The sequence below is a fragment of the Bombina bombina genome, chromosome 1 (assembly GCF_027579735.1).
Source record: "Bombina bombina isolate aBomBom1 chromosome 1, aBomBom1.pri, whole genome shotgun sequence".
NCBI classification, from domain to species: Eukaryota; Metazoa; Chordata; class Amphibia; order Anura; family Bombinatoridae; genus Bombina; species Bombina bombina.
In genome coordinates, this window is record NC_069499.1 from 1,227,627,038 (window position 1) to 1,227,649,318 (window position 22,281).

A 22,281-nucleotide genomic window follows, 5' to 3' on the forward strand; every position below is an offset into this window, starting at 1 on the left:
TTTTCCCATAGATGTTTTTCAAAATTGATGTATTTATTATTTTAATGGTTTCAATTATTGGGGAAATATACTACAACTGACAACATGAAAATAACAATAGCCATCAGCAAGATTCACTATGACTTCAAAAAGTTTCCAGTGAGATAAATGTATTTCTTCTGTTATTCTATACATATGACTCCCTAATAATATGGTATCTCTATACATAGTACTAGTATATCTGCTCTGTACAACGTAAGAACTAAAAAAAAAAAAAATCACAAAAGATTATCAATAAACAGAAAAGTGTATGTATGTGCAACTACAGTATAATGAAGCCCCTAGTAATTACACAACTTGTGTGTAGTGTTGAGTGTGAAAACGTACTGAACAGATTCACAACTTGTTTGTCGCACTACTTGCTTTACCACTTGTTAATTCCGACTTAGTAGAGTAGACAATGTTAGTCACTATCATTTTGTTTCATTGTTTTGTAGTATCTTATTTAAAAGGGACACTGAACCCAAATTTTTTCTTTCGCGATTCAGATAGAGCATGCAATTTTAAGAAACTTTCTAATTTACTTATATTATCAAATTTTCTTAATTCTCTTAGTATGTTTATTTGAAAAGCAAGAATGTAAGTTTAGATGCCAGCCCATTTTTGGTGAACAAACTGGGTTGTCCTTGCTGATTGGACAGCAACAATAAAAAAGTACTGTCCATGGTCCTTTTAACTCTCCTGCTGAGACCATTTAGAAACATATATGTATCAGGGCTAACCTTGCAACATCTTCTTTGAATTGGAACATCCACATTTAAAATAAAAGTAAAACTACAAAGTTAAAGGGACAGTCTAGTCAAAATTAAACTTTCATTATTCAGATAGGAGATGTAATTTTAATCAACTTTCCAATTTACTTTTATTATCAAATTTGCTTTGTTTTCTTGTTATTCTTAGTTGAAACTAAACATAGGTAGGCTCATATGCTAATTTTTTAAGCCCTTGAGGGCTGCCTCTTATCACATGTTTTTAAATTGCTTTTAACAAGAGGCCATATAGATAACACTGTGTTCAGACACAGGGAGTTATTTAAGAGTTTACACAACACAATGAATGCTAAATGCAACTCAATAGATTTTATATAGTCACAGTCATGTGATCAGGGGGCTGTCAGAAGGTTCTTAGATACAAGTTAATCACAGAGGTAAAACGTATATTAATATAACAGTGTTGGTTATGCTAAACTGGATGATGGGTAATAAATGGATTATCTGTCTTTTAAAACAATAACAATTCTATTGTAGACTGTTATATTACAATCTAAAAATGTTTCATGTCCCTTTAAAGGGACACTGAACCCAAATTTTTTCTTTTGTAATTCAGAAAGAGCATGCAATTTTAAGCAACTTTCTAATTTACTCCTATTATCAATTTTTCTTCGTTCTCTTGCTATCGTTATTTGAAAAAGAAGGCATCTAAGCTTTTTTTGTTTCAGTACTCTGGACAGCACTTTTTTATTGGTGGATGAATTTATCTACCAATCAGCAAGGACAACCCAGGTTGTTCACCAAAAATGGGTCAGCATCTAAACTTACATTCTTGCATTTCAAATAAAGATACCAAGAGAATGAAGAAAGTTTGATAATAGGAGTAAATTAGAAAGTAACTTAAAATTTCATGCTCAATCTGAATCACGAAAGAACATTTTTGGGTACAGTGTCCCTTTAAGAGTTCATGTTATTTAATACCCAACAGACACTGATAAACCAGCCTCACTTACATATGTATCAGTCCTACTCACGTAGCTTTAGCATGTTTTCTTGCACAATGCTGCCATTCTGGTGGCTGCCATGTTCCCACAATCCTCTACACCGGAAACATGTGTGATTAGCTGCCTGACATATACACGGTGCCACTGCCTACATGTAGTCGCTGAGAGTGACGTTAATTTGTTTCAGCAGCTTGTTTCTATGGCGTCGGCTGTACTGCGTGTGAAACGGAAGTGCGATGCTGACCCTGCAGAGGCGCTTATCCTAAGCTGTAAGAGGCTTCGGACAGAGGATAAAGTAGCAGAAGCCGGGGATACTGCTCCGATTATCCAACAAGTGTTCAGACTCGCGGCCACAGTCAGCTCCCAGGTGAGCTGAGGCCCAGCAAATACAGTTGTGCGGAAATGTGTATGAAACGTGAGAATGATAAAATACGTGTGTGATGGTTTTGTAAACATTTTAGTCTTGACTTACACGATACACTGCTACGTATTTTCTTTAGCACTTTTTATCTTACGATCTTGAATAAAAATTGATGTAATTAGGGGTTTCTGGCATTGAGTTATAAAAAGCAATACATTCCCATGCCACTGGTTCATCCATTTTCCTTCATGCTCAGAAGTTACCTAATTTAGAAATCAAAAATCTGTATGTATCTAATTACATATCGAGATATCAAAAGGGCGCATATACATTAAAAGGGCATCATAGTCAAAACTGAAAACACTCTTTTGTGCTTATAAATTTTGCTTTACTTTATTTTATAAATAAATGCTTTTAGAAGCATTTAGGATATTTTCAGTGATCGCTTGTATTGTACAAATCATCATAGAGAAGGTGGTGTATTTAGGGTTTGTGCTGCCCTAGGCACTCAAAATTCTGCTGCCCCCCCTGGAAGGTTTTAGTCCCTTTTTCCCTCTGAATATTTTGTGTAAATGTTTTGTCCCCCCCATAACAATTCAAAAGAAAATGGGCTAGCAAAACACTTGGATACATGTGGGTTGAATTGCATGCATTCTCATACCATTTTCTCCCTGAGAGAATGGAGAGAAAAGAAGGGGAGGTGAGAAAAGGGTAGTAGAGAGAAGAGAAAAGTGGAGAGGGAGAGGAGAAAAAGAAGGGAGCAAGGGAGGGAGTTGAGAGAAGTGATGGAGTAAGGGAGGGAAAGAATACACTTTTAAACTATCACTACCCTTCACATGCAATTACCATCATTTAAGTAATGAAACTTTTGAAGTGTCCGTTTACTATTTACTTCATGGGTTCATGAATGCAGAGAAAGCTAGCTATTAGTAGCTAACATACATTAGCGCTGAGAGTTTATGATTAGACATCACAAGCTGATCTAAGCAGTGCACAAACGCATCCAGTCTGTTAGTTACTAAGACTTGCAATAAGCACTGCACTTGCAGACCCACCACAGCTGTCAAGGGGAGGCAGCATATCGGCAAAAGGTCTTCTCCTCCAGCCTAACCTTGTAAGCATATCCCCGGGCAAGTTTCTCACCAAGAACGCTTCTACTGCAAAAATGCTGGTGGTTCTAAATGACGCAACGGTTTAAAGGAGCACTGCATTTGAAGAGCGACCTTAAAGTGATGGTAAACTCTCCCCTTTTTAAAATCAGATCTGGAATGTAAGCGCTATTTTAGATGAAGTTTAATTCATTAGCTGTAATGAAGATGCAGTATAACTTAGTTATTAATATAGATATGAAATTCAAATACTGCATGCTCCTCCGCCCACTTCAAAAGTAAACTTTTCTGTGAGCAAACAGATTGAATTGTTGTCCAATCAGCGCTCTCCCCATCTGGCACTTTTGTTGTAGCTAGAGCAATGATTGGAGAGTAATTCAATCATTTAGCTGACAGGAAAATTGACTTTTGAAGTGGGTGGTGTAACGTGGGGTATTTGAATTTCATATCTATATTAATAACTAAGTTATAGCGCATCTTCATTGCACATGATGAATAAAACCCCATCTAAAGGGGGCGGAGCTAGCTAGCTGTTAGAGAAGACGTGTTCATACATAGCTCCTGCCATATATATAGATAAAATAGCTAAAAAGCCATAATTTTGCCTTCAAAAGATAGATTCTTGCACTGTCTACAATCCGGAGAGCAGTTGGGCCACTAATTGCTGCTAACAAGAGAATTATAAGTGCCGGTAGACTTTGGTCACATTGCAGTACCGGGCCTAAAAGTCAGGACTGACGCAGCAGAGGTGGCCTTTCCTCCTGCTTTTATTGTTACAGCTGAGCCGTTTGTGCTGGAGGGCAGACATTAAGCAGTGGAGGTCCACCCAGAGCATGGGCGGTGAAGACATGGGCATTTGACCAGTCGCTTGGGTAATAGCCCCGTGAGTAACACCTCTTCTAACACCTCCCGGCGACACTATCAGCAACGACACTTGCCGTATCGATAGACCTCCCGTACTCGGCTACCCCGGCATGGGGCGTGAGTTGGAGTGACAAACAGCTTGGAGGGGGAAAGAGATAGAAGAAAGCTGATTGACGGCCTGGACGACACCTAGCACGAGTCGCCATTCTGGATCAGCAAGTAAGTGCGTAGTGAATCACACGCTAATACAGGGCTCAGACCATGGAGGAGTTCAGCGCATTTATGAGGCTTATGGCTGACTTTGAAAGGAAGTTCTGCGAGAGAGCTGACAAAATTATTGCTGCGCAACAGAGAAGTGCCCTGACTTGCAGCCCATTGCCTGGCCCTGGGGAGAAGGATGTAACTACAGGGGTGAGAGATATCCCAGGCCAGCAGACAGTGTCGTTAGGAACTATGTTATCCTCGCAACCTATATGTAAACCCAAACCAGAGGGAGAAAGTGTAAGAAGGTGGGAGCTGCAGACCATAATGGACCTCTGCAACCCAGTTGCATGGCAGGAGAATGGGATCTCCATTAAAGCACAGGAAGATGTGTGTGGTCAGCATATTGACACTGCAAAGTTGTTTGAAACACTGGTTGGGGACTATTGCGAGCAAGCACTGCTTGTCCTCAACCTACAGTGGAACTGCACCTATAGATCTGGCATAGGGTAAAGATCCCCCCATTGATGTGACTTTTCACTGAGAACACAAAATGTATTAGTTTAATGACGGCCTCCAAGCCTGATATATTTGTTTTGTGATTTATGAAAGTGGCCTGCTTTTCCCTTAAGAAATGCATTGTGTATACTCACATTATCTATTTTTTTTTTTTTTGACACTTGCCATTTGCCTGACCAATTGTTTTGCAGCATCAGGGTTAGTTTTAGGCAGATATATTTTCAGGATCAGCCTTTCATAAAATATGGGGTATACCCTGTTAGATACATATTCTCTGCTATTTGTTTAACACTGGGTCTAACTTAAGTATTTCATAGGGCTTAGGTATTAAGCAGCAGCTATTTTCTTGCAATATCTTGTATATCCAATTGCCTCTCTGTCATCTGCGGCCGGGATGATGGAGCCACAGAGGCTGCCTAGTCTTACCCTTTTGATAATATATTGCAGATGGCATGTGCTATATCTATAAGTAGCTTGTAATTTAAAAATTTGGGCACTGCCTCCCATGTTTGTTCTAACCAGGGTGTAGGGGTTTAAAGAATATAAAGTTATATTTGACATTAAATGTGAGCAATGCTTGAGTCCCTGTATGCTTATGTCTGTTATTAATAGTGAGGTTAGTGGGGCCTGTAGGGAGGTGTGAGTGTATTTCCCTCTACTTGTGTTACTTGGGTATGTGTCTAACTCTGAAATTCAGACTTTTTGCACCCTATTTTTGACTTATACCTGGTTATTTATTTATACTCCTTGTACTTGTTTCTATGTATAAAGTTTCATATTTCTTATAGTATGCACAGAGAATATCACTATATAGACGGAGCAGGCCACATATTATATTAGTTTCCGCCCCCCCTACCAATGAACACCTATAGTGTTAATATTCATGTTGAAATGTTTTAGTACTGAAATTGTATATAATATGTGTTCTGCTGAAGATATCAAGGACACGTACAAGCCTGCATAGGTTACAAATTTGTTATTACATTTAGGCTTATAGTAAGCTAGGTGTTTGTTTTGTGCTATATGTCCTTTTGTTCATGTACTTTTGTAAAATGAGGTAATACCCATGGCTGGAAAATGTACCTTTGGGTTAAGATATGCTTTGATCCTACAGCTGTGAAGACATGCTTGTTTGATTTATTATGTAAATCCTGATGTATGACTAATGGGCATGTTGCCATGATGCTTCTTTCTGAAATTTTGTGTTTGTTTGTCATCTTACCTCAATAAAAAACTATTTAAAAAAAAAAAAAAAAACCCCATCTAAAATAGCGCTTACATTCCAGATCTGATTTTTAAAAGGGGAGAGTTTACCATCACTTTAATCAGCGCACATGCCTTTTCTTCTCTGTAAAAGCCTGCACTTTATTGCTCACTGTACTGTGTGCTGGATTTTAGAGAGAGAGGATAGGACAGATGTGCTGCCCTTGGCACCCGCCTTGTTGGCCTAGGCCATAATACGCTCCTGGGTGGTGGTATATGATTTATCGCCAAATACATTCACAGAAGTGGATATACTAAAAAGAATGACAAGGATGAATTGCAAAATGAAATATCCATAGACCTTAAAGAGATAGTCTAGTAAAAATTGAACTTTCATGATTTAGAGCATGCAATTTACTCCTATCAATTTTTCTTCGGTCTCTTGGTATCTTTATTTGAAAAAAGCAAGAATGTAATCTTAGGAGCCGGACTATTTTTGGTTCAGCACCTGGGTAACGCTTGCTAATTGGTGGCTACTTTTAAACACCAAACAGCAAGCACTACCCAGGTGCTGAACAAAAAATGGTCCGACTCCTAATGTTACATTTTTGCTTTTTCAAAAAAAGATACCATGAGAATAAGGACAAATTGATAATAGGAGTAAATTAGAAAGTTGCTTAAAATTGCATGCTCTATCCGAATCATGAACGTTTAATTTTGACTAGACTATCCCTTTAATAGGATGTAAAGTTAAAGGGATAGAAAGGTTTAAAAAAAAAAAAAATATATGCATTGGAGAATTTCAATATAAAATAGAAGCACTTTTGCAATACACTGGTGTAACTCGGAGATATTGCGGGTTCAGTTCCACACCACTGCAATAAAGTGAGTCACACAATTTTTTTTGTTTTTTTTTTGTTTTCAAAAAAGGTTTTTATTGAGCATCAAAAGATATATACAATAAGTTTTCATGTAATCACAAAGCATAACGTACATGTGTAAATGACTATGAAAACTAAGGTTAGCGTGGATTAGCCCTAACCGGGCAGGGTATGAATGTTTATAGTTCTCTGAGATGGAGCAGAGAGAAGTCCATATAGTAGTCCCATAGTTGTAGGTTGCTGCTTAATTTCCTCCTTCCTTCCTTCTTTTTTTTTTTTTCTTTATATACATCAATAAGGATCACCCTGCTTTTATAAACAGAATCCATACATTACATCATCTGATCCATAATATGGAGTGCAAAGTTTAATCCTGCACTCTACTTCAGGGTTCAAAACACAAACAAAACAAATCAAGTCAAATCATAGTACACATAATCATGTCAGAATGTAGGTGTCTAAAGCGTTCAAAGCGTTCACATCGCCCAAAACGCTCCAAGCATTAAAAGCATTCAGGGCGGGCCCCGGTCACAACCCCTCTCTCCCCTCGGTCATGCACGTGCGTTAGTCTCTCCCTGACTCGTGGCAATACCCAACTCCTAGGTGGCCTCAGCTGTGTTACTGTCAAGGCGTGCTGTTGTCCACATCGTCAGCATAGTTTCGTGTATGTCCAGTCGCCCTGTTAGCAAGTAATGGTATCTCTCCAACTGTAGCATAGTGTTTACCCTGGCTCTCCAATCTGATAATGTGGGGATAGAGGTGGATTTCCAGTTAAGAGGAATAAGGGCCTTAGCGCTAGACAGTAGCAGCATAAGTAGGGACTTTTGGGCATGTGAGCAGAATTTGAATGGGAAATGAAATAATAGCACATCTGGGGTTCTAGGAACCGTTAAATTGGTGATCGAGCATATTTCTTTCCAGATTGCCTCCCAGAACTGTTCAAGTAATGGGCAGTCCCACCACACATGTACTAGGGTGCCCTCCATCCCACAACCCCTCCATCATTTTCCTGTGGTAGATGGATAAATCTTTTTTTAGCCTATTCGGGGTGAGATACCACCTGCTCAGTAGCTTGTAATGGGATTCTTGTGTACATGCTGAAACCGACACTTTTTTCCCTAGGAGAAACATTTGGGTCCATTCCTGAGCTGTAAAAGTGTATCCCAGTTCCCTATGCCATTGTGTGGTGTATTGTGGAAGGGCATTTGCAGGTGAGGGCAGGACTATTTTGTATAAAATTGAGATCAAATGTTTAGGTGTATGTGGTGACACACATATCCTTTCAAAGTTTGTCAGGTCCCTAATGAAGAGATGTTTGTATTTATGGGTACTAATGTAGTGTTGTGTTTGGGAATATATGAACCAAGATTTGGCTAAGTTCGGGTGACTCTCCATTAATTCCTGTGGGGTTTTAAGTCTTCTTTGAGTTATAAGATCATTTACGCAATTCAACGGGAGTGTGGGTGTGTTGGCCGTCCCCGTCATGTATAAAGGCAAGTCATGGTTGTCGTATATAGGTGTAAGAGGCCCGTATTTGGTGGAAATATTCTAGTCTATGGAAATCACTTTGTCCCATTCATTAAACAGCTCCTCTAGTAATGGCAATTTTGATATATTGGTAGGTCTGTGCTTTTTATCTGTCCAGAACAGGGCAGCCAAATTTGTCTTTTGAATTGTATGTACGCCTATTTGCTTCCATGCTTTGTCAACATGTGCCCAGCACCAATCCACTACCCTTTGCAACAATACCGCTCTCCTGTAAGTCGGGATATGGGGGACACCTAGGCCTCCCTGTCCCCTTGGTCGATAAAGGGTCTGTCTATTGATTTGAGGCCTGATGCCGTTCCAGATGTACTCCTCAAGTAACGATTGTAGCGAAGCTATAAAGGAGTGTGGGAGAGCAATGGGCACCGTTTGGAGTAGATATAATATCCTAGGCAGGACATTCATCTTAATGACTCCAACCCTGCCCAGCCAGGAGATAGTTTTGTTCCTCCATTCGGAGAGATCTCTAGTTATCTCCTTTTTTAGCTGTACATAGTTGGCCTCTAGTACTTCAGTGCTAGATTGTGATATATGTATTCCCAATTATTTCAGGGTACTGTCCTTTTGTATAAATGGGGAGTGTCCCTTGAGCCATGTCTGCGTCTCTGGGGGTATAGATATGCCCAAGAGTTCCGATTTCGTGAGGTTGAGTAAGAAATTGGAAACTGCCCCATATTCCGTGAACTCCACCAGGACAGCTGGCATGGATGTTTCTATGTCAGTGATGGTCAACATAAGATCATCAGGGTACATGGCTAATTTATTTTCGGTGGGTCCTGTCTGTACTCCCTTTATCTCGGGGTTATTTCTAATATTGCTGGCTAGCGCTTCTATCGCAATGGCAAATAGAGCTGGCGAAAGTGGGCAGCCCTGCCGTGTCCCGTTGGTAATGTGGAAGGGATCGGACAGAAAGCCATTAACCTTTATCTGTGCATTTGGATGAGAGTATAGAGCAAATATAGTCTTTAGAAATTTACCACCGAACCCCATCTTCACCATGGTACCCCGCAGGAAGGCCCAATCCACCCTGTCAAAGGCTTTCTCTGCGTCTGTAGACAGCAGAGCAAGGGGTATTAAGTTTGTCTTGGCGTAAGCTATAAGGTGGAAGATTTTCATGGTGTTATCCCTGGCCTCCCTACCAGGGATGAATCCCACCTGATCGGTGGAGATCAGTTTTGGAAGGTATTTGTTTATTCGGGTTGCAAGAACTTTCGCTAATATCTTAATATCACTATTAAGAAGGGAGATGGGCCTATAGTTTTCTGGTTTATCTTGGGCCTTCCCAGGTTTTGGCAGCACCGTGACAAAGGCTGACAGCATAGAGCTGGGCAGTGTCCCTGTGTCTGTAAGTTCATTGAACAGGGTTTGTATATGAGGTAGGAGCACTGGGAGAAAGGTCTTATAATATTTATTGCTCAGTCCGTCCGGACCTGGACTTTTCCTGTTCGGGAGGTCTTTTATTGTCTCCGCTATTTCTTTTTGGGTCAGGGGGGATTCCAAACTGTCAGATTCCTCTTTCGTCAATGTTGGAAGGGTCGTGTGTGCTAGGTAGTCTTGAACTTTCTGTGTGTGAGCTGTTTCCCTCTTGCTATTAAGATTTTTGCGATGTTATGGCTATCTTGTCTAGTCCTTTTTTGGTCATCTGTCATAATGTATATGTAGGATTTAAGCTTCTGGCGAGTAAGGGCTCTTGCCAGTAGTCTGCCTGCCTTAGCCCCTCCCTCATAGTATTTTTGTTTAAGTTTTAAGGCTGAACAGTGTTGTTCCTCCTGTAGGAGTGCCCTAAAGTCAAGCCGTGCCTGAGAAAGTTTGTTTTCCAATAATATGTTAGTGGTGTCTCTTTTGTGTTTTTCTTCTAGGGTATGAATGGCTTGGAGCATGGAATTGTATTTGGCTCTGCGGAGTTTGGCTAATTTAGATTTATGTTTGATCAGAATTCCGCGGAGAACACATTTATGTGCCTCCCAAACCGATGTAAGTGGTATGTCATCTTTTATGTTAATGGTAAAATATTCAGTCATGGATGTTTCTATGTCTGCTCTTATTTCAGGCCTGTCTAAGAGGTTGTCCTCAAGTCTCCACAAAAAGGGCGTGTCGAATGAGTTTGGCCATGCTATGTCGCATTGTACTGGAGCATGATCTGACCAAGTTATGGAGGTGATGTCACTATGTGTGATATATGAAATGCCCAGTGAGTCAGTAAACAGATAATCTATCCGTGAGTATTTCTTGTGAGGGTTGGAGTAAAAGGTGAAGTCCCTTTCTGTAGGATGTGTAGTTCTCCAGATGTCATGTAAAAGGAGGCTTTTGAGTAGTGAGTTGATTTCTCTCAGAGTGTGATGTGGTACGCTAGAGACCCCATTGGAAGTGTCAGCTAGTGGAATTAGAGGTGCATTAAGATCCCCTCCTACGAACAAGACTCCCTTGGCTGTTTCCTGAATTTTATGTATAACACCCTTCAAGAATGTGTCCTGTTTCTCTTGCAAGGTGTATCCAGTCCACGGATTCATCCTTACTTGTGGGATATTCTCATTCCCTACAGGAAGTGGCAAAGAGAGCACACAGCAGAGCTGTCCATATAGCTCCCCCTCTGGCTCCGCCCCCCAGTCATTCTCTTTGCCGCTCTAACAAGTAGCATCTCCACAGGAAGGTAAAGTGAATGTGGTGTTAGATTTGTCGTTTTTATATCAGAGCCAAGGCTCATACGGATATTGTTCTGGTCTTTCTGAGGTCTCACGGGTGGAAGGTGAACACTGAAAAAAGTTCTCTGTCCCCGTTCACAAGGGTTCCCTTCCTGGGAACATTAATAGACTCGGTAGAAATGAAAATATTTCTGACGGAGGTCAGAAGGTTAAAGCTTCTAAGTACTTGCCGAGTTCTTCATTCCATTCCTCGGCCTTCTGTAGCTCAGTGCATGGAGGTAATCGGATTAATGGTAGCAGCAATGGACGTAGTCCCTTTTGCTCTAATTCATCTCAGGCCACTGCAATTGTGCATGCTCAAACAGTGGAATGGAGATTATGCAGATTTGTCTCCTCAAATCCAACTGGACCAGAAAACCAGAGATTCTCTTCTCTGGTGGTTGTCTCAGGATCACCTGTCACAGGGAATGTGCTTCCGCAGACCGGAGTGGATCATTGTAACGACCGACGCCAGTCTGTTAGGCTGGGGCGCGGTCTGGGACTCCCTGAAAGCTCAGGGCCTATGGTCTCGGGAAGAGTCTCTTCTCCCGATAAACATTTTGGAACTGAGAGCGATATTCAACACTCTCCAGGCATGGCCTCAGCTAGCGGCGGCCAAGTTCATCAGATTTCAGTCGGACAACATCACGACTGTACCATACATAAATCATCAGCGAGGAACAAAGAGTTCCTTAGCGATGAAGGAAGTAACCAAGATAATCAGGTGGGCGGAGGATCACTCTTGCCATCTATCTGCAATTCACATCCCAGGAGTAGACAACTGGGAAGCGGATTTCCTAAGTCATCAGACTTTTCACCCGGGGGAGTGGGAACTCCACCCGGAGGTATTTGCTCAGCTGACTCGGCTATGGGGCATTCCAGAGTTGGATCTGATGGCGTCCCGTCAGAACACCAAACTTCCTCTTTACGGTTCCAGGTCCAGGGACCCCAAGGCGGCATTGATAGATGCTCTAGTAGCGCCTTGGTCCTTCAATCTGGCATATGTCTTTCCACCATTTCCCCTTCTCCCTCGGCTGGTAGCCAGAATCAAACTGGAGAAGGCCTCTGTAATTCTGATAGCGCCTGCGTGGCCACGCAGGACTTGGTATGCAGACCTAGTGGACATGTCATCTGTCCCACCATGGACACTGCCAATGAGGCAGGATCTTCTAATACAGGGTCTATTCAAGCATCCTAATCTAGTTTCTCTGCAGCTGACTGCTTGGAGATTGAGCGCTTAATTCTATCCAAGCGTGGGTTCTCTGAATCAGTCATAGATACTCTGATCCAAGCTAGAAAACCTGTCACCAGGAAAATTTACCATAAGATATGGCAAAAATATCTTTGTTGGTGTGAATCCAAGGGTTACTCGTGGAGTAAGATTAGGATTCCAAGGATATTATCTTTTCTCCAAGAAGGATTGGAGAAAGGTTTATCAGCTAGTTCCTTAAAGGGGCAGATATCCGCTCTGTCTATCCTTTTACACAAGCGTCTGGCAGAAGTACCAGATGTTCAAGCGTTTACACAGGCGTTAGTCAGAATCAAGCCTGTCTATAAACCTGTGGCTCCTCCATGGAGTCTAAATTTAGTTCTTTCAGTTCTTCAAGGGGTTCCGTTTGAACCTTTACATTCCATAGATATTAAGTTATTATCTTGGAAAGTTTTGTTTTTGGTAGCTATATCTTCTGCTCGAAGAGTTTCAGAATTGTCTGCTTTGCAGTGTAATTCACCCTATCTGGTGTTCCATGCAGATAAGGTAGTTTTGCGTACCAAACCTGGTTTTCTTCCTAAAGTTGTTTCTAATAAGAACATTAACCAGGAAATCATTGTTCCTTCTCTGTGTCCTAATCCAGCTTCTAAGAAGGAACGGCTTTTACACAATCTTGATGTGGTTCGTGCTTTGAAATTCTATTTACAAGCAACTAAGGATTTCAGACAAACATCATCTTTGTTTGTTGTCTATTCTGGTAAGAGGAGAGGTCAAAAAGCGACGGCTACCTCTCTTTCCTTCTGGTTGAAAAGCCTCATCCGATTGGCTTATGAGACTGCTGGGCAGCAGTCTCCTGAACGAATTACAGCTCATTCCACCAGAGCTGTGGCTTCCACTTGGGCCTTCAAGAATGAGTCTTCTGTTGAACAGATTTGTAAGGCAGCGACTTGGTCTTCACTGCATACTTTTGCCAAATTTTACAAATTCGATACTTTTGCTTCTTCGGAGGCTATTTTTGGGAGAAAGGTTTTGCAAGCAGTGGTGCCTTCTTTTTAGGTTACCTGTCTTGTTCCCTCCCTTCATCCATGTCCTAAAGCTTTGGTATTGGTATCCCACAAGTAAGGATGAATCTGTGGACTGGATACACCTTGCAAGAGAAAACAGAATTTATGTTTACCTGATAAATTACTTTCTCCTGCGGTGTATCCAGTCCACGGCCCGCCCTGGCAATTTAGTCAGGTTAAAATTTCTTGTTTAAACTACAGTCACCACTGCACCCTATGGGTTCTCCTTTTTCTCCTAACCGTCGGTTGAATGACTGGGGGGCGGAGCCAGAGGGGGAGCTATATGGACAGCTCTGCTGTGTGCTCTCTTTGCCACTTCCTGTAGGGAATGAGAATATCCCACAAGTAAGGATGAATTTGTGGACTGGATACACCGCAAGAGAAAGTAATTTATCAGGTAAACATAAATTCTGTTTTCAAATTGGGGGAGTATAAGTTAACCAATGTGATCAACTTGTTATGGAGCTGTCCCACAAGTATGATATACCTGCCATCCTTATCTTTGTCGAGCTGAATTAGCTTAAAAGGGAGTTTGTGATGTATAAGGATCCCTTCTCCATTCTGTTTGTGGGGACCTGAAGACATATAAGCAGTCGGGTATGTGTGGTTATGCCATTTCGGCTCTTTGGATCTGATGAAATGAGTTTCTTGAAGAAACACAATATCTCCCTTCATTCTCTGTAGGTCCCTAATTACTATAGAGCGCTTCCCCGGGTTGTTGAGACCCTTAGCATTCACCGTCAGTAGTCTAATTTGATGCCGCTTGGGTGTATTACGTGTTCCCGACATGATGGTACCTACTAGCTTGATCTGAGTCTAGTTGTGAGAGTGTGCTAAGCGCGTGGGAGGGACAATGAGGGAGGCAAATAGATCTGTAAATGGTACCGGGACCCGCCCGATGCAACTCTCCACACCTAGAGAACAGGTGTGTGAGATGGTATTGACAATCTAACTGATTGATAGCTGTGCACAATTTTGGAACAAAAATGAAAACAAGTCAAATAAATCTAGAGGGATGTGCCCTGCCAGGCCCATAAAATTGTAAGTTTAAGGAGCTTAACCAGACCATTCGAGTCACAAACTTTAGTATAAACAATAACATTGAGGTTTATAAGTAACAGCTGCTTCGCCGTAATTTTTATATCTTCCCTGAGGTATGATGCGAGCCCCGCAGCTGCAGACCTTGAAGTGGAGAGAAGTATGATCTATCAGGACCAGGTAATGTTGCACAAATAGTGCGTCCATTCAAGCAGCGCGAGGCCACCAGCGCACCCCACGCAGACATATATCTAAACATTTCAACAGCATCAATTTGTAAACATTTTGGAAGTGTCTAACAAATATTTTCTAAATATGTGTTACTATAAGTCAAAGAAAAACATATTCTCTACTGTGCTGTAGATTTAAGGAGATTAACAAAACTATCTGGTTCACAAACATTAACATAAACAATAACATTGAAACAATCGGATATCAGTTGCTACCCCGCCACTCATGTATTTTCCCTGAGGCTCGGTGGAAACCCCCCAGCTGTGGGCCTTGAAGTGGAGGCTAGTACGGTCTATCAGGGCCAGGTAGTGCTGCACAAGTAGTGCGTCCACTCAAGCAGCGGGAGTTCAGCAGCGCACCCCACTGGGATACACATCTAAACATTTCAATTTCATCAGCAACAAAGCGCAAACATCTTGGAAATATCTGATATGCATCTATACATATAAGGTACCTCTATTTAAGGGAAAATATCATTTCTACTGCAAACGTGTATTTTGTAAGAACTCCCCTCATCAAGGGGTATATGTAGACCAGGATGGTATTGCAGTCCCAGAAGTGTAGGGATATCCCTACCGCTGCTCCCTGTCGGCAGTTTGGGTATTGGCGTTATTGGGATCACTTCTAGCTCCGTCTTCATTAGGTGGCTTGGGAATAGGAGGAGGGGTTATTCCTAGTGTGTTACAAAAAGGGACAATATCTTCTATAGTTCTGTATATGGCGGTGCGGTCCCCTCTGGTGGCCACAATACTTGTAGGAAATCTGTAGGTGATCTTTTGTTCTTGAAGGATACTTGTAAGAAATTTCAGCTCCCTTCTCTTTTGCAGGGTTGTGGGACTTAGATCGGAAAAAATTTGTAAGGACACTCCAGCGTGTGTGATCGGGTGTTTGTTTCTGCTGTGTTTCAATATTTCTTCTTTATCCTTAAAATTGAGTACCCTGATGATAACATCACATGGTGGCGCCTTTGCTGGGGGTTTGGGGCGCAACGCTCTGTGCACTCTTTCTAGTTCAATGGTGGGTGCCATTGGAGTGCCTTTGATTGTCCTAAATAAATCCTGTAAATATCCCTGAAGTGCTGCTGGGTGTATACCTCTGATTCGCAGGTTATTCCGTCTGCCATGGTTATCTAGATCCTCTATTTTGTCACTTAGGCTGTGTATAATGTTCGTGTTATATTGAGCCCTAGCAGATGTGTCTTTAACCTCCTCCAGGATGTTGTCATGTTGTTGCTCTAAACTGTTGACCCTACATGTGATATCATTGAGATCCTTCCGGAGTTCTCCAAAAAGGCCCTTGACCTCTGTCATGACTCCCCGAATATCCTCTTTTGAAGATAGAAATTTCAAGTCTTCCTTTGTAACATAAGTTGAGGGTAGGTCGGTTGTCTCCTGGGTCTGTGTAGATACCCCTTGTCGTGGTTCAGGATGAGGGGATATCGTGTCTGTTGAAGACGAATCCGTGGGTTTTAGGTAGTGATTCATGTTTCTAGCTCTGGGATTCTTTTCTCCAGATATATTCTTCTTTTGGGGCATTCCAGTGTAGAGTTTAAGCAGGTCTGTAGATGCAAACCCTCCTATGTATGTAGATATTCTATAGAGACTGTCTGCAGTTTATATTGAAGCTGTCTGTTCTAAATAGTGAGAGTTACTATTAGTATCAATGTGCTAGCTGTAATGTTTAAAGGGCACTCTGAACAGGGCTAAACAAACAGGTTAATTTCTCTTTTTGATGTGGCACTCTTTCCTGCTTTGTTTTTATCTTCAGCAGCACAATTGGTATATATATTCACAGTCTCTATGTGAGAAACAGACCACCAGCAGTGAGATAGCTGTACTAGGTATGTTTTTAATTATATCTCAAGTTCTGTTTATATATAGCCTACAGAGCGCCAACTGTAACTGCAGTCCTGTGACCTGTACCTGTAGTAATGCTTTGTGTGGTCCCACTAGCCCGTTATATATGCAGTCTACGTTAGAGCTGTTGCATATGGGGTGTGTAAAGAGAGTTCTTACCCTTAGGAAGTAGCTCCTGTGACAGCAGTTGTGAGCTGTTCTAATGCACAGCGTCTATAGGGCTCGTACCGGGGAGTAGTGCCGTGAGTGACAGATGCTCCATGTGATGTTCCGCCTGGCGTTAGCTGCAACCTGGTCTCTGGCTTGTGTGTCTGTGAATCGCCGCCGGTAAGTGACTGCAGGTCTCTGAAAACTCCGACTTCGCACCAGATCGGCGCTCTGAGGAGGTGTGGTGTTGTCTGCGCTGGGATCCGGCTGCGGCCTGTAGATTGCGTTGCGCAGTTAAGTAATTTAATTCATATAAGATGCAATATGTTCCCCGGGTCTCCGTTTACATCAGATTACCGTGGGGTGATTCCCCTCTCTGTTCTCCTTAATTCCAGTGGTCTGGCTGCTCCTTATCTCTCTGATTAAGAATCTTGGGCCTATACAGTGTGCTAGAGCTCTAAGCTACAGTGGCCATTTTCCAGCGCGGCCAAGCTCCGCCCCCCACAATTTTATTTTTTATTTTCCCAGTGCATATAACATTTATTTTTACACTATACTGTGGTCTATTAAGCGAGCAATAGCATTATGTCTGAAAAACATTGTACATATCTTAATTAAAAAATACTTTAGTGCTAAAAAATGCTAATCCTCATCCCAGCCTTCAGTCAGTCTCTTTTTGCTGGTGGGGTGTATATTTAAAAAAAAATCTTGTTCTTAGTTCTTATCCTAGCCGCGTAGCCAGGAAAGGATCTAGTCACACCAGACTAAATTTTAAGTGCGGCTTGAAAAACAAAATCAAGATTCAGACAGAGCAAACCATTTTAAAATGTTTCCAATTTGCTTCTATTATCACATTTTTTTCTTTCCCATGTTATTCTTTGTTGAAGAGAAACCTAGGCAGGTGTCTGGAGCACTACATGGCAGGAAATCGTGCTGCCAACTAGTGCTCTTGCACATGGATAACATTCTTGCAAAACAGCTGCCATATAGTGCTCCAGGCAGATGCACACTTCTGAGTTTACTTCGCTGCTTTTCAACAAAAGATATGAAGATTACAAAGAAAATGTTATAATAGAAGTAAATTAGCAAATTGGATCCTGTATTTGAATCATGAAAGAAAATGTTTGTGTTTCATGTCCCTTGGCACCAGCAGGTTTATCTAGCTCTCCCCTAAAGGCAGTCCATTTTGTTGTCTTATTCTTGCTCCTGTATTATTAGTTACAGTTGTAGTCATTACCTTGAACTGCTATGAGAAGATGTGGTAAAAAAACAAACTCACATAAAATAAAAGTAAAAACTACTTATGCTTAACATTAGCTGGCTTTACACTTCAACTGGGTGCTAGGATATATGTGTACTAGCTTTCCCTGTGCTACAGCAACAGGAGGTCAGTTTCTTGCCCATGCTCAGTAGAGGACTTTAGCTGCAAAAATCCTGTGACAGGGTGCAATAGCATTATGTCTGAAAAACATTGTACATATCTTAATTAAAAAAATACTTTATTGCTAAAAAATGCTAATCCTCATCCGAGACTTCAGTCAGTCATACTCTTTTTGCTGGTGGGGTGTATATTTAGGTGTGTATTTATGTTTTTATATATTCAAAAAGAGAAAAGAGAGAAGAGGCGCCAAATGGTGTGTATCGTTTTAAATTCAGTAGGCCATGCCCCCAAATAAAAACTACTTACAAAATTTCCAGCACTTCAGAAGTGCCACAAATGCCTTCTGAACTGTTAGCAGCCGTCCAGCTAGCTGAATTGTATCAGAACTGCTTCTATATTATGCTGTTCAAGACAAAAAACACAAAAGTGCCACAATAGTGTGTATCAGTGTGATCGTTTGATAAAGCGCAACAAATGTAATGTACTCACAGGATATAGGGCACTTGAGAAGTGCCACAAAAGCCTCCTGGACACTTGTCAGCTGTCCAGCTCACTGATAGCACCGATATCCCCTAGGTTCACTTGTTCAGGTCACAAACGGGCTCCAATGCAGCACCCTTGGATATGCCTGCAACTCGGTGTTCAGATGAGTGCAAGTATGGCTACCAATGTTGGATGCAAAAATTTGCTAAAAATTACCGTGCTACTTGTACTGATATAGTTAAAAATAGAAATTTATTAAAAACAATGTTACACTACGCGTTTCCCGGTTCCTCAGACCGCTTCCTCAGGTGTAATTACAGATACAAAGTAGCAAAGTTTTATAGCCCAATGTCGGCGTCTATCCCGACCCAGGGCGCATGCGTGAGCAACTAAAGGAACGTTAGCCAATCAGTGCCTTAGTTGAATTTCTCTCTAATGTAATAGGTTCCCACTAAGGGGCTTGGCTAGTGACGATGCCCGCTATTAAATGTACAATAGTGTTATAAGTTTTGTCACAATTACTGCATTGACTTCCTGTCCTGCTGTATTAATTGTACATACACAACATTTTATTCATGCCACACACACACATACATATTGATTAAGAAAGTTTAAGCAGGTGTTAAAGCTAGTAGGTTGTCTAGTCTCACAATAGAACTTTTATTATATTATAATGTTATAACGTTCCAATAACGCCTTACAAGCAGTTACTCTGCAATATTAAAATAGTATGGTACCCAATGTCGCACACAACCCCCCCTGGCGCGTTTCACCTATCATGGCTTTGATAAAGTAATTGTGACAACTCATAACGCTATTTAGCTGAACATTTATTGAGGTATAATTGTTAATCAGTTATAACCATTACTAAAAGATTATCACTGTGTATATTATTTACTATGTGACAACAAACTGTCCGTGATGGGAATTTACAATGTAACCTATTAGCAGAGCAACCAAATGCTACAATTGTATATAAATCCAACTTATTTTTAGAGAAATATTTATTTAATATCTAATGTTCACTATATAGTAACAACTCAAGCCCTCCAATGCCAACAGATGTTACACTACTCCAATAGATAAAATACCTGTCATATTGAGAGAAGAATCATACTTGATTTTTATTCCAATGCACCAAGGGTCAACTTGATACACGAACATAATAAATCTACCAAATTCCCCAACACGATTAACATATTGAGTACATAATACAACATTACTGAATCTCAAGATCTATTATTTATTTTTGGCATAATTTGAACATATATTTAGGGCAAGTCATTGCATACTACAGGGAGTGCAGAATTATTAGGCAAATGAGTATTTTGACCACATCATCCTCTTTATGCATGTTGTCTTACTCCAAGCTGTATAGGCTCGAAAGCCTACTACCAATTAAGCATATTAGGTGATGTGCATCTCTGTAATGAGAAGGGGTGTGGTCTAATGACATCAACACCCTATATCAGGTGTGCATAATTATTAGGCAACTTCCTTTCCTTTGGCAAAATGGGTCAAAAGAAGGACTTGACAGGCTCAGAAAAGTAAAAAATAGTGAGATATCTTGCAGAGGGATGCAGCACTCTTAAAATTGCAAAGCTTCTGAAGCGTGATCATCGAACAATCAAGCGTTTCATTCAAAATAGTCAACAGGGTCGCAAGAAGCGTGTGGAAAAACCAAGGCGCAAAATAACTGCCCATGAACTGAGAAAAGTCAAGCGTGCAGCTGCCAAGATGCCACTTGCCACCAGTTTGGCCATATTTCAGAGCTGCAACATCACTGGAGCTTGTGGGGCCTTTTCGGGTTGAGGATGGAGTCAAGCTCAACTCCCAGTCCTACTGCCAGTTTCTGGAAGACACCTTCTTCAAGCAGTGGTACAGGAAGAAGTCTGCATCCTTCAAGAAAAACATGATTTTCATGCAGGACAATGCTCCATCACACGCGTCCAAGTACTCCACAGCGTGGCTGGCAAGAAAGGGTATAAAAGAAGAAAATCTAATGACATGGCCTCCTTGTTCACCTGATCTGAACCCCATTGAGAACCTGTGGTACATCATCAAATGTGAGATTTACAAGGAGGGAAAACAGTACACCTCTCTGAACAGTGTCTGGGAGGCTGTGGTTGCTGCTGCACGCAATGTTGATGGTGAACAGATCAAAACACTGACAGAATCCATGGATGGCAGGCTTTTGGGTGTCCTTGCAAAGAAAGGTGGCTATATTGGTCACTGATTTGTTTTTGTTTTGTTTTTGAATGTCAGAAATGTATATTTGTGAATGTTGAGATGTTATATTGGTTTCACTGGTAAAAATAAATAATTGAAATGGGTATATATTTGTTTTTTGTTAAGTTGCCTAATAATTATGCACAGTAATAGTCACCTGCACACACAGATATCCCCCTAAAATAGCTATAACTAAAAACAAACTAAAAACTACTTCCAAAACTAATCAGCTTTGATATTAATGAGTTTTCTCCAACATAGGTGTGTCCGGTCCACGGCGTCATCCTTACTTGTGGGATATTCTCTTCCCCAACAGGAAATGGCAAAGAGCCCAGCAAAGCTGGTCACATGATCCCTCCTAGGCTCCGCCTTCCCCAGTCATTCTCTTTGCCGTTGTACAGGCAACATCTCCACGGAGATGGCTTAGAGTTTTTTGGTGTTTAAATGTAGTTTTATTCTTCAATCAAGAGTTTGTTATTTTAAAATAGTGCTGGTATGTACTATTTACTCTGAAACAGAAAAGAGATTTCTGTTTGTAAGAGGAAAATGATTTTAGCAACCGTTACTAAAATCGATGGCTGTTTCCACACAGGACTGTTGAGAGGAATTAACTTCAGTTGGGGGAAACAGTGAGCAGACTTTTGCTGCTTGAGGTATGACACATTTCTAACAAGACTTGGTAATGCTGGAAGCTGTCATTTTCCCTATGGGATCCGGTAAGCCATTTTTATTAAATAAGAATAAAGGGCTTCACAAGGGCTTAAAGACTGGTAGACATTTTTCTGGGCTAAAACGATTGATTTATAAGCATTTTTAATAGTTTATAGCTTTGAGGAGTTATTTTATTCTTGGGAATTATGTTAAATAACCGGCAGGCACTGTATTGGACACCTTTTTCACTGGGGGCCTTCTCTAATCATAGGCAGAGCCTCATTTTCGCGCCTCTATTGCGCAGTTGTTTTTGGGAAGCAAGGCATGCAGATGCATGTGTGAGGAGCTCAGATACATAGAAAAAGCTTACTGAAGGTGTCATTTGGTATCGTATTCCCCTCTGGGCTTGGTTGGGTCTCAGCAAAGCAGATACCAGGGACTGTATAGGGGTTAAATATAAAAACGGCTCCGGTTCCGTTATTTTAAGAGTTAAAGCTTTCAAATTTGGTGTGCAATACTTTTAAGGCTTTAAGACACTGTGGTGAAATTTTGGTGAATTTTGAACAATTCCTTCATACTTTTTCACATTTTCAGTAATAAAGTGTGTTCAGTTTAAAATTTAAAGTGACAGTAACGGTTTTATTTTAAAACGTTTTTTGTACTTTGTTATCAAGTTTTTGCCTGTTTAACATGTCTGAACTATTAGATAGACTATGTTCTGTGTGTGAGGAAGCCAAGGTTCCTTCTCATTTAAATAGATGTGATGTATGTGACACAAAATTTAGAGAAAATGATGCCCAAGATGATTCCTCAAGTGAGGGGAGTAAGCATGGTACTGCATCATCCCCTCCTTCGTCTACGCCAGTCTTGCCCA

General features: G+C 41.0%; 2 protein-coding genes across 5 annotated transcripts in view; one reads left to right on the forward strand and one right to left on the reverse strand.

Moving 5' to 3' along the window:
- Positions 1–1,866, reverse strand: part of PRMT7 (protein arginine methyltransferase 7) — a 58,104-nt gene extending 56,238 nt beyond the window's left edge. The window contains exon 1 of one of the 4 annotated variants that reach the window (XM_053700486.1): positions 1,763–1,866. The gene's annotated coding sequence lies outside the window, so the exon portion shown is untranslated. The remainder of the gene's footprint in view (positions 1–1,762) is intronic. The other 3 variants (XM_053700491.1, XM_053700477.1, XM_053700482.1) reach the window with 3 other exon arrangements.
- Positions 1,833–22,281, forward strand: part of SLC7A6OS (solute carrier family 7 member 6 opposite strand) — an 80,743-nt gene continuing 60,294 nt past the window's right edge. The window contains exon 1 of the mRNA XM_053718902.1: positions 1,833–2,120. Coding sequence (XP_053574877.1) covers positions 1,833–2,120 — 288 coding nt within the window. The remainder of the gene's footprint in view (positions 2,121–22,281) is intronic.